This window comes from Crocuta crocuta, unplaced genomic scaffold, assembly GCF_008692635.1.
Source record: "Crocuta crocuta isolate KB4526 unplaced genomic scaffold, BGI_CrCroc_1.0 scaffold24, whole genome shotgun sequence".
In the NCBI taxonomy this organism is placed as follows: domain Eukaryota; kingdom Metazoa; phylum Chordata; class Mammalia; order Carnivora; family Hyaenidae; genus Crocuta; species Crocuta crocuta.
Genome location: NW_027530974.1, coordinates 6087619 through 6104010, shown reverse-complemented (window position 1 = coordinate 6104010; position 16392 = coordinate 6087619). Strand labels below are relative to the sequence as shown.

General features: G+C 40.0%; 1 protein-coding gene across 12 annotated transcripts in view; it reads left to right on the top strand.

Moving 5' to 3' along the window:
• CAGE1 (cancer antigen 1) overlaps positions 1–16392 on the top strand; it is a 50521-nt gene that overhangs the window by 10502 nt on the left and 23627 nt on the right. For 8 of the 12 annotated variants that reach the window (XM_077770065.1, XM_077770064.1, XM_077770063.1 and 5 more), the window contains exons 5-9: positions 967–2025; positions 5385–5534; positions 7433–7543; positions 9674–9754; positions 9983–10090. In XM_077770065.1, the coding sequence (XP_077626191.1) occupies positions 967–2025; positions 5385–5534; positions 7433–7543; positions 9674–9754; positions 9983–10090 (1509 nt within the window). Of the gene's footprint in view, positions 1–966; positions 2026–5384; positions 5535–7432; positions 7544–9673; positions 9755–9982; positions 10091–10701; positions 10765–13876; positions 15167–16392 lie in introns of those variants that run through there. The other 4 variants (XM_077770074.1, XM_077770075.1, XM_077770068.1 and 1 more) reach the window with 4 other exon arrangements.

The window sequence follows — 16392 nt, the reverse complement described above, 5'->3', positions numbered from 1 at the left end:
TATTTTCTTACTACAACTTATTGTCCTTTTAAAAAGTCCTTAAAACGTGTGTTGTAGGCAGAAAGTCAATGACAAAGCATTTTCATCTGATATTCTTACATTCACAGGAGTCATACCAATGAAATAATGGCTTAATAAGCAATAAAAGTAGTTTTCACTCAGGGGTGCCTGGGTGGCTTAGTTGGTTAAGCATCTGACTCTTGATTTTGGCTCAGGTTTTATCTCACAGTCTTGGGATCGAGCCCTGTGTTGGGTTCTGTGCTGAGCTTTGTGACTGCTTGGGATTCTCTCTTTTCCTCTATGCTCCCCACTTGTGTTTTCTCTCTCTGTCAAAAATAAATAAAAGAGTTTTTTAAATTTTTTAATGTTTATTTATTTTTGAGAGAGAGACACACATTGCGAGTAGGGGAGGGGCAGAGAGAGAGAGAGAGACCAAATCTGAAGCAGGCTCAGGCTCTGAGCTGTCAGTACAGAGCCCTACATGGGGCTTGAGCTCAGAAACTATGAGATCATGACCTGAGCCAAAGTAGGATGCTTAACCGACTGAGCCACCTAGGCACCCTAAATAAATAAATAAACATTTTAAAAATGTAGTCTTCATTCAAAAGAGGCCTCACAGACTGTAGGGTAATTGATAAATTTATTTTAATTCATTTGAAGTAAAGAAAGTACCTACATGTTCAGAAAATTTCATACCATAGAAAATGCTGAGAGTATCAAAGCTGAGTTTTTCTTTTGTAAAAGTAAGTGTGATATCTATCATACACTTTGTGCTCTGCCACAGGTGCTGTATATATATTTAGCAGGTTATACTTAAGTATGTTTGTTAAGTAGGTATTATTATTGGAAGTGAATATTATTGTTAGAGCTGAGAAAACCAAACTAGGGACCTAGGACTTAAGGCCAGTTCTGATTTCAAAACTTCTGATCTTTATACTCTTTTTCACTTATTTTATTTACTGTAAGATTGCAGTGTCTTCAAAAGGAATACAGAGTTTTGGGGATATTCCTGAGATGCCAGTCAGTCACCAAAAGGAAGTCGCAGTGGAGGCCCTGGACAGTCCAAGGACTGTCTCACCTTGGTCTCCTGCAGGCATTTCTTGGAGTGGTGAAGCGTCTCAGGAGGACGGCAAGGCACCTGACATGGAGCAGAGCTTGGAGAGCTTACAACCTCTGAAAGAGGACATGGATTTAAATGAAGTCTTATGGAAATTAAAACATACTAACAAAAGGCAGCAAACTCTGATTCAAGGCCTGCAGCACAGCAACGAGTATTTAGAGAAGAAGGTCAAAGAGCTCCAGAGGCAGACTACCAAGCAGCAGGTGTTCGTTGACATCATAAATAAGCTAAAGGAGAAGGTGGAAGAACTAATTGAAGACAAGTACAGAGTGATGCTAGAAAAGAATGATACCGACAAGACACTGCAGAATTTGCATGAGGTTTTGACTAACACCCAAAAACATCTCCAGGAATCTAGGAATGAAAAGGAAACCCTACAGCTTGAGCTTAAGAAGATCAAAGGCAATTATATTCACCTACAAGAAAGGTACATGACTGAAATGCAGCAGAAAGATAAAACTCTAAGTCAGTACATGGAGATGAACAGAACCTTAAGCAGGAAAGAAGAAGAGGTAGAGAGGCTGAAGCAACTCAAGGGAGAACTGGAAAAGGCCACCACTTCTGCTTTGGACTTGTTGAAAAGGGAAAAGAAGACCCGAGAGCAAGAGTTCTTGTCCTTACAGGAGGAATTTCAGAAGCATGAAAAGGAGAACCTGGAAGAAAGACGGAAACTGAAATCAAGACTGGAGAAACTGCTCACTCAAGTTAATCATTTGCAGTTCATATCTGAAAACGAGAAGGCAAAGAATGCCAAACTGCAGCAGCAGGTCAGCACAGTAAAACATGAAAACGCAAGGCTTCAGCAGCAGGTTGCGAGGCGGGAGGAGCAAAATTATGTCCCTCAGTCTGAGACGGCTCATTTAAAGGAGTACTCCAGAGAGGCGGTGGTGGCAGATATCACAAAGGTATCGTCACAAATTTGGAACGTCTAACGCAGAATTTCGGGAGTTTCTAACAGTCTGCTGATGCATATTTAGAGGCAGCACTTTGTCAACAGAAAGAATTATTAACAACAAAAAAAGTGAGAGTGGAAAAGGTACCACAGGTTTGGAGAAGCTACTCTGGTTCTTGGGTACTCACATTAAAGAAAGCTGCTTCTTGGGTACTTACCTAAAGAGGCTCTTTCTGGCCTCTTGTGACTATTTTGGTAGAGGTGAAAATTAATGTGAGAATTTTCTGGGTACCTGTGACCAATCATCTGAAGCATCCTTTGAGAAAGGGTTTTCTAGGTAGGGACTCTGTGTTTTCATGTCACTTCTGCCTATTCAACAATAAAACTAATACAATTGCATGTTGGGTTTACAAAGCAAAACAAAACTATACTATATCACATATTAATTTTGTGAAAGTATATACTTTTTAATTGAGGTATAATTGACCCATATTAATTTCCAGTTCGAAACATAATTTGATATCTGTGTATGTTGAAAAATGATCACCACAATAAGTCTAGTTAACATCTGTTTAAAATAGCATGAAAGCCTCATATCAATACATTTGGAGAGGCTGTAATTTTGTATCCTATGTAGTTCAAATGACTTTTTTGGTAGACAAGAACCTGGAAGTATGTATGGAAAATGAACCTGGAAAGGATCATTTCACAAGCTGGAGCACATCTATTTCAGTTTTGTAGGCTTGTCTTAAAATATTTATAGTACAGGGGCACCTACATGGCCAGTTGGTTAAACATCTGACTCTTGATTTTGACTCAGGTCATGATCTCACAGTTGGCAAGATAGAGCCCTGAGTTGGGCTCTACACTGACAGTGTGGAACCTGCTCGGGATTCTCTCCCTCTCTCTCTCTCTCTGCCTCTCCCATGTGCGTTCTCTCTCTCAAAATAAATAAACTTAAAAATATTATTTATAGCATAGCCTTATTTAATTCTTACTACTTATAAAGAAGGCTAATCTGGGTGCATGTGGGTGGCTCAGTTGGTTAAGTGTCTGAATGCAGCTCAGGTCATGGTCTCATGGTTCGTGGGTTCGAACCCTGCATTGGGTTCTGTGCTAATAGCTCAAGAGCCTGGAGCCTGCTTCAGATTCTGTGTCTTCCTCTCTGCCCCTCCCCTGCTTGTGCTCTCTCTCTCTCTCAAAAATAAACATTAAAGAAATTTTTTTATAAAGAAGGCTAATCTGAACTAAAAATCTGTATGTTTATCTTAAAATTCTTATAATACAACTTGAGCTAATTATGTTGCCTTGAAGATGTCCTTAGTCCATAATTAGTACAGGTACTGTTTGTAAGTAAATAGTTCTTTTATTTTTTAATGATTCTTAGGAAAATATTCTCTCATATTTAAAAAATTCTCTCTGTAATCTTTTCTCCTGAAAGAAGTTAGGATTTTCTAAGCCAGTGGTTCTCATTCAGCTAAAATTTTAAATTTAAAATTCAGCATTTGCTGTGAAAATGCAGATTGCTGGGGCTCACCTCAGCATTTCTGATTCAGTAGGTGTGTGGGGAGGGGGGTGGTGCTGAGAATGTGTGTTTCTACCAAGATCCCAAGTCTCACTGATGCTGCTGGTCCGATGGTCACACTTTGAGAACCACTCACCTAAGCAGAGATGACCTTAAGTTTAGCTGCTAACCAAATCATGACAAACTTAATTGGTAAACCCTGAATGAGTTAGTATAACTGTACAGAGGTTTATCACAGTATATTTTTTTTCTTGAATTTTCTTAAAAAATGAAAGTAGTGGTGCCATGGGTGGTTCAATCAGTTAAGGACCTGACTTTTGGCTCAGGTCATGATCTTGGAGTTTATGAGTTCGAGCCCCACACAGCTTGCTGCTGTCAACCTGTTAGCCCAGAGATCCTCTGCCCCTCCTCCTCTCATGCTCTCCCAAAAATAAATTTTCTTTTAAAAAAAGTAAAGTTCTTTGTTTTCTCTTGACTAATCAATTTCTTTAATATCCCCCAAGTCATCCTTACTCTGCTTTTTGTCTTGCTTTTCGTGAACTCTTGGTCTACTGTCTCAAAAGTGTGGTCTGGGAATGTCCACGAGATCAAAAGTATTTTCATAGTAATAGGAAGATGTTATGGCCTTGCCACTCTCATTTTTTTTCACAAGTGCCTCCAGTGGTGTTTTCTAGAAACTGTGTGTCATTGCTTTTATGGCTGATCAATGTGTGAAGCAGATGTGAGAATCATGCCGTCTTCTATGAAGTCAGCATTATAGATATTTACAAAAATGTAAAAGGTGCCACTCTTTCCACTAATTTTTTCCTTTGGAAAATGTAATTTCATATCAAAATTGTTATTTATGTCGACACAAAGGATTTATTATTTGAATAGATGAGTAAACATTTTTTTTTTTTTTTTAATGTTTTTATTTATTTCTAGGAGAGAGAGAGAGAGACAGCGTGAGCAGGGGAGGGTCAGAGAGAGAGAGGGAGTCACAGACTGAAACAGGCTCCAGGCTCTGAGCTGTCAGCACAGAGCCTAATGTGGGGCCCAAACTCACAAATCCTAAGATCATGACCTGTGCCGAAGTCAGATACTCAACCAACTGAACCACCCAGGTGCTCCAGTATACATAATTTTTAAATGTTCTCAGTCATAATTTCTTTTTTTTTAAAGTTTATTATTTAAAGAGAAAGTATGCGCATACATGTGCACCAGTGGGGGAGAGACAGAGAGAGAGAGGAGAGGGAAAGAATCCCAGACAGGCTCTGCACTAGAGCCTGACATGGGGCTCGATCCCACCAACTGTAAGATCATGACCTGAGCTGAAGTCAGGAGTGCGACACTTAATTGACTGAGCCACCCAGGGGCCCCTCAGTCATAATTTCAAATACAAAAAGTATTGATAGATATAACCCACAAAAACAAAAGGTTTTTGAGATTCTTACTAATTTTTTGAGTCTATAAAGGGGTCCTGAGAATCAGAAGTTTGAGAACCACAGCTGAGAGTTTTGTTTTTTTTAAATATTAACATTTATCTCTAATTTTTGTTTTGTTTTTAATTTTAGAAAGACAGTATTATGAGCAAGTAGGGGAGAGGGGCAGAGGGAAAGAGAGATTCTTAACCTGACACAGGGCTTGATCCCACGACCCTGGGATTATGACCTGAATCAAGGTTGGACACTCAACCAACTGAGCCACCCGGGCGCCCCACCATCTCTTCAAATTTAAATTTAAATTTGAGCCCGCGTTGTTATGGCTGCTCAGAGTTTTAAAGAGTGGTATTTAATTCACAATTTTACTTAAAGAGCAATCTAGACTCTTTGTCTTTATCGTGACATATCTGAATTGTGTACGCATAGGAGGCAAAGATGATACGTTCTGATTTGTTCCCAAATTGCTCACCTTGTGAAGAAGAGAACCTGAGTCCCCCAGATGTGAAAGGAACCTCTCAGCTGGTCTCCAAGCTTCACAGTCTTTTGGCTCTGGTCATAGGACTTCTCACATGCCAGGTAATAAAAGAAAATTCATGTATTTTATTGGGGGAGGAAGAAATCCTGAGGTTGGACTAGACCAAAGAGGCAATATAAGGCGATGGATGGAGTCAAGTTATAGGAGAAAAAATAGACAAAATTCAGGCCCTTAAGACAACCAGTCAGCCCTGCCTTCCTCCCACTGCTTCTTTTTTTATCTTTCTTCAATACCTAATTCCCACAAGTAAAATAATATAATCAGATAAAAAATAAAAGCATCAGGGTAAAAACCCTTCATTTAGTACTTCTCCCATGTCATGGACGCTCTGTCAGGCAATAGTCTTGTTCTCTGGCTCAGTCTGCTTCTGGTGATTAGTGAGTGTTCCCAGCATCACGCCATTTGCCCAGCCTAAAATTTAGCTTTTGGGCAGGGGGAGGGCAGCGGGGAGTTGTATTCACTAGTGGAATAAAGAATGAAATTAGTGTCAGGTGAGTTTGAATCCTGACTTCACCACTTCCTGGCTGTGTTACTTGGCCAAGTGACTCTGCCTTTCTCAGTCTTAGTTTCCTCATCGTAAGTAGGGGAAATCATACTTGCCCCTGCCCTGGGCTGTTGCATGCACTACATTTAATGAAAGACCGTGGTACAAAGCATGACACTTGATAGCTTCTCCAATGAGCTAGCTGTCTTTCTTGCTCTTCTATTATTGTCCATTTCTTTGATCTTAAGCATAGTCATCAGAGCCCAAATGGGGGCGGGGGGGATGCTCCGTGTGTTCCTGATCCAACACAACCCTTATTTCTATGTGTTTTAGCTAAAGTTTGTTGAACGCTGGCGTTTATTTAATGCTACACACTGAGCTGAGCATTTTATGCAGAGATCACAGTGGTGGCGCAAAGACTATATCCACCTAAAGTTTGACTTTATATATGTGACTCTGCATGTGGCACACAGACTCTCCTTAGCTGCAGACTTCTCCATCCTGTTTTGTTCCTTCATACATTTGTTTACTCACCGTAAGACTTGGTTTTTCCCCCATGTCACTGGAGGCTGCTTCTCTACCGCACCTCCCCATGAGGAGTGTGTCCTCAGCCCTCTTGTTAGTGGATGTCATCCTACACCAAACAAATATTATCTGTTTGCTTATTCTGTGTCTCCCACCCCCAAGTAGAATGAAAGCCTTCAACATCAGGAACATGGTATGTTGTATCCTCTGTACCTAATTCAGATTAAGCCCTTAATCAACACTGAATGAGTATTTGTTGACTTTCCAAATTGTCCTTGGAGGCGTTTAAATTTACTGTCCCTGCCTTTCATGGGTTATCTCATCCAATCCTTATGCCATTCCTTATATTATCAGACTTTTAAAAAAATGGGGGAAAAATAACATGGAAAAATAGACTGGGACTTAGTACAGTTGGGTTTCTTGTCCAAAATCTCACATAGGATTAAGCGACAAAACTCAGATACAAACTCAGGCAGTCCAACCCCTGCACACATTTTTGACCCTGAGGTTATACATGCAAATACCTTCATTCTAGGCACCCATGAAATACTAGAGCTTCAGTACTGTTGAGGATGTCTGATTACTCTGATGTGAGTTACTGCAATTTGGCTGAAATTTGAATTTGTAAACTGACCAGGCTAGACTAACAGGGGATGTTCATATGAATGTGTAAGCATGTATTGTTATTATAGGTGATTATTAACTTTCCAGGGATTATACTAATCTGTCCCAATAACTACTTACATACAAGTGTGAATCTATAAGAATTCTTTCCACATTAACCCTTTATTAGATGTCTTTTGGATGAGTAATTGAGTTCAATATTAGTTTGGTCATTTATTCTGGAAATTTTGTATGTGTGTTTTGTCTGTCCTTCTTTTAGCTTTAATGAAAACTTTTTAATATAGCTTCTCAAACTATTACCCTTAGGACATCGTTACTACCAATGCTGAACATTTCAAAGATAGTGAGAAAATTAGTGATATAATGCTACAAAAACTGAAGCACTTCCATCTTAAAAAGAAAAATTTAGATAAAGAGGTACTGTATTTATTCTTTATTCTAAAACCTGTATCATTTTTGGTGAAAATAATAGTCAAAGAAAAAGGTAACATAAGAGTATAAAGAAACTCCCCAAATTTTGGGTTTTTTTAGAAGAATTGTTTTGGGGAACCAGATTAGTTTTACTATGGCCCTCACTAACGAGATACATTGTTCAACATTTGATTTGTTTTATAACTTAAGTTTGTATTACAAATAATATTCATCTACAAAAAAAGGGTATGATTATTTTTTCCACTTTTGCATGGCATTACTGATTCTTTTTAATGTTTCTTTATTTTTGAGAGAGAGAGAGAGAGAGACTGAGTGCAAGCTAGGGAGGGGCAAAGAGAGAGGGAGACACAGAATCTGAAGCAGGCTCCAAGCTATCACCACAGAGCCTGATGTGGAGCTTGAACTCGCAAACTGTGAGATCATGACCTGAGCTGAAGCCAAATACTTAACCAACTGGGCCACTCAGGTGCCACAGCACTACAGATTCCTAAAGATTAGTGTATTTGGTATCCTGATAGGGATTTCAAACTCTATCACTTGGAATAGTGGATACATTGAAAACCAGTCATTTTATTTCTCAAGTAGCACAAAGATAGGGGAAGAGATTCCTGGAATTTCTTCAGTTATTCTTTTCTTCGTATAGTGGTACAGTGGTGGAGAGACAAATTAAGAGAGTAAGTAAAATGGAGAAGGCAGTAGCAGGATGTTAACTTGTACTGGTTTTAATTTGAGAGGAAAACAGAAGTGACAAGTTTATCAGCTAACAGAATAAAAACGTATGCAAATATGGGATCTTGGATTGTTAATAGCAAACTCAGTCTTATATTATTAGGAAATAACTTCTCTGAACAGACCTGGATAGAAAATTTATGCAGACATTCTGGGGAGTCTCTCTGTCTTCTAGCTAACCTGTAGAGAAAAGGATCAAGGAATAACAGCTACGCAGAGAAACAGATACATCCTCCATTTTGTAAACCACCCTTCAAAAATAGGCCCCACTGAAGGTTGGAGCAGGATGTTACAAAAATACAATGTCAGATATTTGTGTTCTTTTGGTAAATTTACTGAAGTATTGTCAGGTGAAACGATATGGTGTCTGCGACTTGACTTAGTGAAGGGGAGGATTGGAGCTGGGAAGACGTGCTTGGGGATATAAATGATACAAGATTGACTACTAGTTGCCAATAGCCAAAGCTGGGTGAAAATTACATGGAGGTTCATTCACGTTTTTTTCTCAAACTATTGGAAATTGCTCATAATAAAAATAATTTTGTGCTTCACACTTTATTTACCTCACTGATTTTTAGAGAAGTTTGAACTTTGAATATTAAGTTGTGTTGGTATCATACTGAAGGAACAAATGAACAAATAAGAAATGGTTATAAATTATGTCTAAGAAAAATTGGTAGTTTTTTTTTTAAAGAAGAATTCTGATAGCCTGGTTGTAAAAACAACTGAATATTGGGATAAGCAAGCTCCTAGAGATGCCAAGGCCACCGTCAGGTTCATTGATTGGTTGGACCTGTGGGACTCTGCATACAGTCATACTACAGGTCTGTTTCACAGTGAGAGGATACAGAGCAAAGTTAGCACAGGGAAAAGGTGCTTGGGACAAAGTCCAGAGGAAACTAGATTCAAGCTGCCAAGAGTCCCTTCGCAGTGGAGTCACACAAGATGCACTTCATTTTTCCAGCATTGAGCTGTGACAATATATGTAAAGTTTTTACCAGGGAGGCTCATTAGAGACCCAGCACCTAGGATTTTTATTGGGGACTGCTCACATAGGCACCCCTGCCTAGCACATATGAAAATTCCAGCCCCTCCAGAAGGAAAGAGGTGTTCAGTGTAAACCATACGCTTTGTGAAATAGATTAGGCTGTTTATATTATGAAATGATGGAAATCCTCCAGCAATCCAAGTTCCCAGTCCCCAAGGGGGCAGAGTGCAATCTCAGATCTGCAGTGTGATTGCTTTTCTGTACAAGAGCTGTAAAAACAGTAGATCTTTGGAGACCAGGGATTGGATGGTGCATGATTTGATGATTTTATTATAAATGTTATAGAATATATTTTATTTCGTCTCCTTTTCTGAAATGTAAAATGCTTTTTTTCTTAGCTACTGAAACATAAAGACAGAATCACAACTTTTAGAGAGCTAATTACTAATGAAAAAGCATTTCAAGATCGGGTTATTGAGGTGAGTGTAACATTCACTGTGCACTGTCTTTAACATACAAAAATACAATTTCAAATATTTATGTTCTTTTGGGAAATGTGTTGAAATCCTTCCAGCTGTACGTTCTACACGTCTATGGTTCTAGCCACTGAAGATCTCTCTGATTGTTAAACTTATAAAATATTTATTGTCAAATTTTCCAAGGGATGTGAAAGTGTTGGAAGTGAGCACAAACGTATTTAATCTCAGGTTACAGACTTTGATTCACATGACACCAAGAACGTTGGAGATGTACCCATCTTACTGGGAGCCAGACTGAATATGTACTACAGTCTGAATGAAGAGCTTGATTACTTGGTAAGAAAGATCTTTTGTTGCTTCACTATCCTTTTTATCCATAGCACCATTTTATGGATGAGTTGAAGAAACTATCAACCTTTGGGGTGCCTGAATGGCTCAGTTGGTTAACTGTCCAATACTGGCTCAGGTCATGATCTCACAGTTCATGAGTTCAAGCCCCACATCGGGCTCTGTGCTGACAGCTCAGGGTCTGGAGCCTGCTTCGGATTCTGTGCCTCCCTCTCTTTCTGCTCCTCCCCTCCTCGTGCTCTGTCTCTGTCTTTCTCAAAAATAAATAAACATTAAAAATATAAAAATAAAAGATTCTTTGAATCAAACCTAAAAAAAAAATCTATCAACCTTCTAAAACTTTGTTCATTAAAATGGTCTTCCACTGGCACTGTGGCAGTATTATTTGACCATAAGAGTAGAGAATTGAAGTTTGTATTTTTGGGTTTTGATATTTTACATATTGCCCTACCTGATATTGTTTAGAGTAATCAGATTTATTTTTTCAAAATGCAGAAATAAAAAAACATGCGCTATTTTTCACAGTGATTGAAGTACATTTGTACTTTTGCATATGCTACCACCATTCTTTTTTTTTAAGTTCTATTTATTTTTTTTAGTAATCTCTACACCCAACATGGGGCTCAAACTCAGTTCCAAGATCAAGAGCTGCACACTCTTCTGACTGAGGCAGCCAGGTATCCCACTACCACCATTCTTATATCAATATATCAATAGCTGTTTATAACAAGTATGATTTAGGAGTACTTTGGGAAATAGTCCTTAGAGTTTACTTTAGATTCCATCTAAAGATGAAGGCATCAGCACAGAAAATAAATAGTAATTCTGTGACTTAATGGAGGTGTTAGCTAATGTTGTGATGGTAATCATTTTGCAATATAGAAGGGTATCAAATCAACATGTTGTATACCTTAAACTTACACAGTATTATAGGTCAGTTATATCTCAATAAAGCTAAAAAAAAATAAAGGCAGATAAAACAGGAAAAATATGTCATAAGAAAGTGAAAATGTGGGGTGCCTGCGTGGTTCAGTCAGTTAAATGTCCAACTCTTGATTTTGGCTCAGGTCATGAGTGCATGGTTCATGAGATCAAGGCCTATATCAGGCTCTGCGCTGACAGCAGGGAGCTTGCTTGGGGCTCTCTCTGCCCCTCCCTGGCTCACACTCACTCTTTCTTTCAAAAATAAATACGTAAACTTTAAAAGTGAAAATATGATCTTGGTGTCTAGATAGTTATAGAATTACAATCCAATTGAATCCTACTATAATGAAAAAGTGATTAATTAATGTAATTTATTTTTTAATAGCAGAGAAGTCTATCATATTTCTAAATTATTAAAAATTGGCATTCTGCACTAAATTTATAGCATAACCATTCATCTATAAGACAGAAGAAAAAGTCAGTGTGGTGAGGGCTCAAAAGTTTCTTGTAATTCATTAACTTTTTAATTTAATAAATAATTATTGACTTCCCACAAAAGGCTAAAAAGTTCTAGTCACTATGGAGATGGAGAGCTAAATCAAACATGATGTCCACTTGCAAGAAACCCAGAAAGGAAGACATAAATAACTATTCAAAAGGGATAAAAGAGAAGATTTTATTTAAGTTTATTTGTTTTGAGAGAGAGCACACATAGGGAGAGAGAAAGAGAGAGATAAAGAATCCCAAGCGGGCTTTGCACTGACAAAGCAGAACCCAACATGGGGCTCAATCCCACGAACCATGAGATCATGACCTGAGCTAAAATCAAGAGTTGGGTGCTTCACCAACTGAGCCACCAAGGCGCCCCAAAGGGGAAGTTTCTTAAAAAGCGATACAGTGACTAGCAACTGACAGAGGCCCTGTTTGTTGAACGAGGAGTTCAGAGGAGGACCAGATGCTGTCCAGGTGGGGGGAGGATCATGGAACCCCTTGTGAAGGGGAATGGCAGCTGGACTTTGAAGACTGGTTACTTTGGAGCATAGGGAGATGAGAGCAGAGCTCTCAGTAAGTTCTATCGTTCATTAGTAGTTTCTGTGCTTCGGGCATAAAAGATACTGCATGTGGACCTTTATGTTCCCAGCAGTGGGAAGCTGGGAAGCAGATGTGTGTCAGAAGCAAGTGTGTCAGATACATGATGTCATTTTTAAAGTGCACCGTGGTCTACTTCCATAAACCGTGTCTCAGAGAGACCAAATAATTGATGAGGAAGGGAGAGCTCTTCACTGGAAAGGTAAGCTATTAAAAGTAGAAGAGACATCTTTTCCTAGCACTTCTCATGGGTGCTAAAACCCTCCATTCAAGACTGAGGTGGGGTGCCAGGTGGCTCACTCAGTTGAGGTCCAACTTCAGCTCAGGTCATGATCTCACAGGTTATGAGTTTGAGCCCCGCGTCAGGCTCTGTGCTGACAGCTCAGTCTGGAGCCTGTTTCAGATTCTGTTTCCCCCCTCTCTGCTCCTCCCCCACTTAGGCTCTGTTTCTCTGTCTCTCAAAAATAAACATTAAAAAATTTTTTTGAAAAGACTGAGGGGGAGCTTTCAGTAATTGGGTCAGACTGACAAGCACCCGAGCCTGCTGATCAATGTCAACCCCACTAAAGGGGAGACACACACGCCTGTGCCCCCTAACATGCTGTAGGAAGGACGCACACAACAGCCTCTGTGAAGTCTTCTCAGCAAAACAACTGGATCCGAAAGCAGACTTATAGACCTAACTACCTTGACGGTAGATAAAGACACGAGTTAAATGACACCATGATAACAAATGCAGAATGTGAAAAACTCTCATCAGTTGACACTGGGCACAAGAAAAGGGAGGGAGAGGAGGCATAGTGATTATAGGCTAAAGGAGAGTGGAGACAAGAAACTGATCAACCCAATGCAGTGAGTATGTGACACCCATGTATACAGGTCCTGATTTGAACAAATCCACTGAAAAAGGTGTTTGTGAGATAGTAACAGAAAAATGAACACAGTTCAGGCATAATATTAAGACATTATTGTTAATTTTACTAAATGAGATAGTGATATCATTGTGTTTTTGAAAGCCCTGATCTGTTAGTGATACATATTGAGAAGTATGTGTGAGTGAATTAATAGGATGTCTAGGTTTGCTTTAAAATGCCCTAGGAATAGGCACTCAGGTGGCTCAGTTGTTTAAGCATCTGACTTCAGGTCAGGTAATGATCTTACAGTTTGTGAGTTAGAGCCCCACATCAGGGTCTGCATTGGTGGTACAGAGCCTGCTTGAGATTCTCTCTCTCCCCCTGTCTTTCCACCCCTCCCCCATTTGTGCACACACATTCTTTCTCAAAAATAAATAATAAACTTAAGTAAACCATGGGCTCCTGCGTGGCCCAGTCGGTTGGGCATCCAGTTTCCGTTCAGGTCATGATCTCACGGCCTGTAAGTTGGTGCCCTGTGTCAGGCTCTGTACTGACAGCTCAGAGCCCCTGTGCTGACAGCTCAGAGCCTGGGGCCTGTTTTAGATTCTGTATCTCCCTCTCTCTCTCTTTGCTCTTCCCCCACTCATGCTCTCAAAAATAAAGAAACATTTTAAAAAATCTTTTAATAAAATACTCCAGGGAAATGAAAAGGTGACCAAGTTGGGGTGGTGGGAGGTTGGAGACAGATGAAAAAATACTGGAAAAATGTTGATAATTGTTGAAGTTAAGTGCTGGGCACGTGGAGGGTCATTTATACTACTCTCTCTACTTTTGTATGTGTTTGGAATTTTCTGAAATGGTTTTTTTTAAATTTCTTTTTAATGTTTTTTTTTTTTTTCTGAGAGAGACAGCATGAGCGAGGGAGGGGCAGAGAAAGGGAGACACAGAATCTGAAGCAGGCTCCAGGCTCTGAGCTGTCAGCACAGAGCCCGACGCGGGGCTCGAACCCACGAACCGCAAGATCATGGCCTGAGCGGAAGCCGGATGCTTAACCGACTGAGCCACCCAGGCGCCCCAGAAATAAAGAGTTTTGATTGTGTTGTTTTTTGAATGCAGAAGTGTGCTCCAGAGGGCTCAGTTCTCGTTCTCTAAGGAGCTCTAGGCCAGCAAGACTTGATCCGCGGGAGCTAAATTTGAGGCTCACACCTCCTCTTCTGCTTCATCTTGTGCTTCTCTTGTGGCCTTTCTGGCCCCGTGCTTTTGGTTCTTCTTCACAATTCTGATCCTTCTGTTGCTCCTTTCACCGCCTGACCTCCTGCATCTTGAGACAGTGTCCTTGACCCCAGCTTTGCCTACTGACTGGCTCCAGCACCGTGGATGTTCAACTGTCAAGTGCAAAATCTCTCCTGATCCTAGAAGCCCTTGATGAGGAACACCAATGTTAGGGATTTAGAGGGAATAAACAGGTGTCCAGTTAACAGCGCCAAAGTTCAGGGGTGCCTGGGTGGCTCAGTCGGTGAAATGTCCTGTCTGACTCTTGATTTCGGCTCAGGTCATGAGTTCATGAGATTGAGCCATGCATCAGGCTCTGTGCTGACTGTGCAGAGCCTGCTTGGGATCCTCTGTCTTCCTCTCTCTGTCCTTCCCTCCCTCAAAATAAATAAATAGACATTAAAAAAAAAATGCTGAAGTTTAGGGTTCAAGTTAGGCTAATAGTAATGATTCTTCAAGGTCCTCCTAGATCCCATCTTCAGTAAAATAGTAACAAACTTTTTCTTAAAGTTTATTTATTTGATGGGAGGAAGGGCAGAGGGAGAGAGAATCTCAAGGCAGGGCTTGATCTCATAAACCGTGAAATCATGTCCTGAGCCTAAATCAAGAGTCAGACACTTAACTGACTGAGCCATTTAAGTGCCCCAGAAATCTTCTTATAAAAATAAAATATTCTTAAACCAGTGTTATAGAAAATATCCTTTTTTAAAAGTTTGTTTGTTTGTTTGTTTTGAGAGAGAAAGAGAGAATTCCAAGCAGGCTCTGTGCTTTCAGCATAACAGGGGTTCGATCCCATGAACTGTGAGATTATGACCTGAGCCAGAATCAAGACTCAGACACTTAGCTGAGCCACCCAGGCACCTCTAGAAGATATCCTTTAAACATTATTCTATAATAGCTGAAGATTAAAAACTGAAATATTATTCTAAAACATGCCACTTTACTGTAACACTGTATTACATGGAACATTAATTTATTATTTTGGTAGTCTTAAAAGAAGTTTATTTCTTACCAAAGAAATGCTCAGAATGTAGCAAGCTTGCTTAATTTTCATATTCATTTCTTATGGTCCTAAAAATAAGTAAAGAAATGTTACTCTAGGAAACTATTACTACTCTAGGAAAAATTTTCTAAGTGAGCCAGAAGAAAATGGGCACAACCCAATGTTTTAGGGTTCCTCTAAACTATTAAACATACCCAACCAGTTCCTGGATTTGGGTACAGTATTTCCTTGAGTGAACCTTATGGTTTGTGGGCCTCTCTGCCCACTGAACCACCAACCTCCTGAGAAAGATTCTGGGCTCACTGGAACTCAGGTCACACAGATGGGAGGGCTGTCCAGTTGGGCGGAATTCCTGTTCCTCAGTTTCCACAGGAAGACGTCAACTTTGCCATCTGTTTCCTTGCCCTCTCCAGCACCCTGGGCATTCATGCAGTACTCTGCCCCCATTCCGCACCTTCCTGGTTTCGACTTTCCTAAATCCTATTGTGAGGCCAGTGCAAGAAGCAATACTTGCACAACAGACCCTGTTGCAGGATATAACAGTCTATTTACTGACCAGCCCAGAGCTTAAGAACTCTTCTGTCTGAAGAATTATCTGTGCAGCCCTGTCATTCCTCCTGGAGCAATCCACAGTGGAAAATGCATTTCACTTCTTGGTCAAATACACATATACCCCCCACACAGAAGTAACACTGGGTTTTTATTGTTCTGTTCCTAGTCCATTTTTACGTGTTTGGTCATAAATTCATTTCACTGCTTAAGAAGGAGTCACAAGCTGGATTGTGATTATTAGCAGAAAGCGACTGCTTGGAACATACTGTCTTAGCCCTCCCAGGATTGCTTTTACCAGGTTGTGTTTGGTGTTAGGCCCTCAGCAATCCTAGGAAACCTCTTTCTCCATTTTTTCCAGAGAGATTATTGTTTTGCTTAGTGCCGTATGGATGAGAACTTCCTCTGAGGCCTCAGGCCTACTAGGAAAAACTTCTCTTTAGAAACAGGTGTGTTTTCATCACACGAATAATGCAAATCATATAACTGGTCAGATGTCAGTTTTGCTTTAGGTGCCAGGAAGTTCAATACGAAATGCATGGCGCTGTAGTGCAGGTTTTAACTGTCTTACGTATGCATTTTGTTCTTCACTTGTTCTG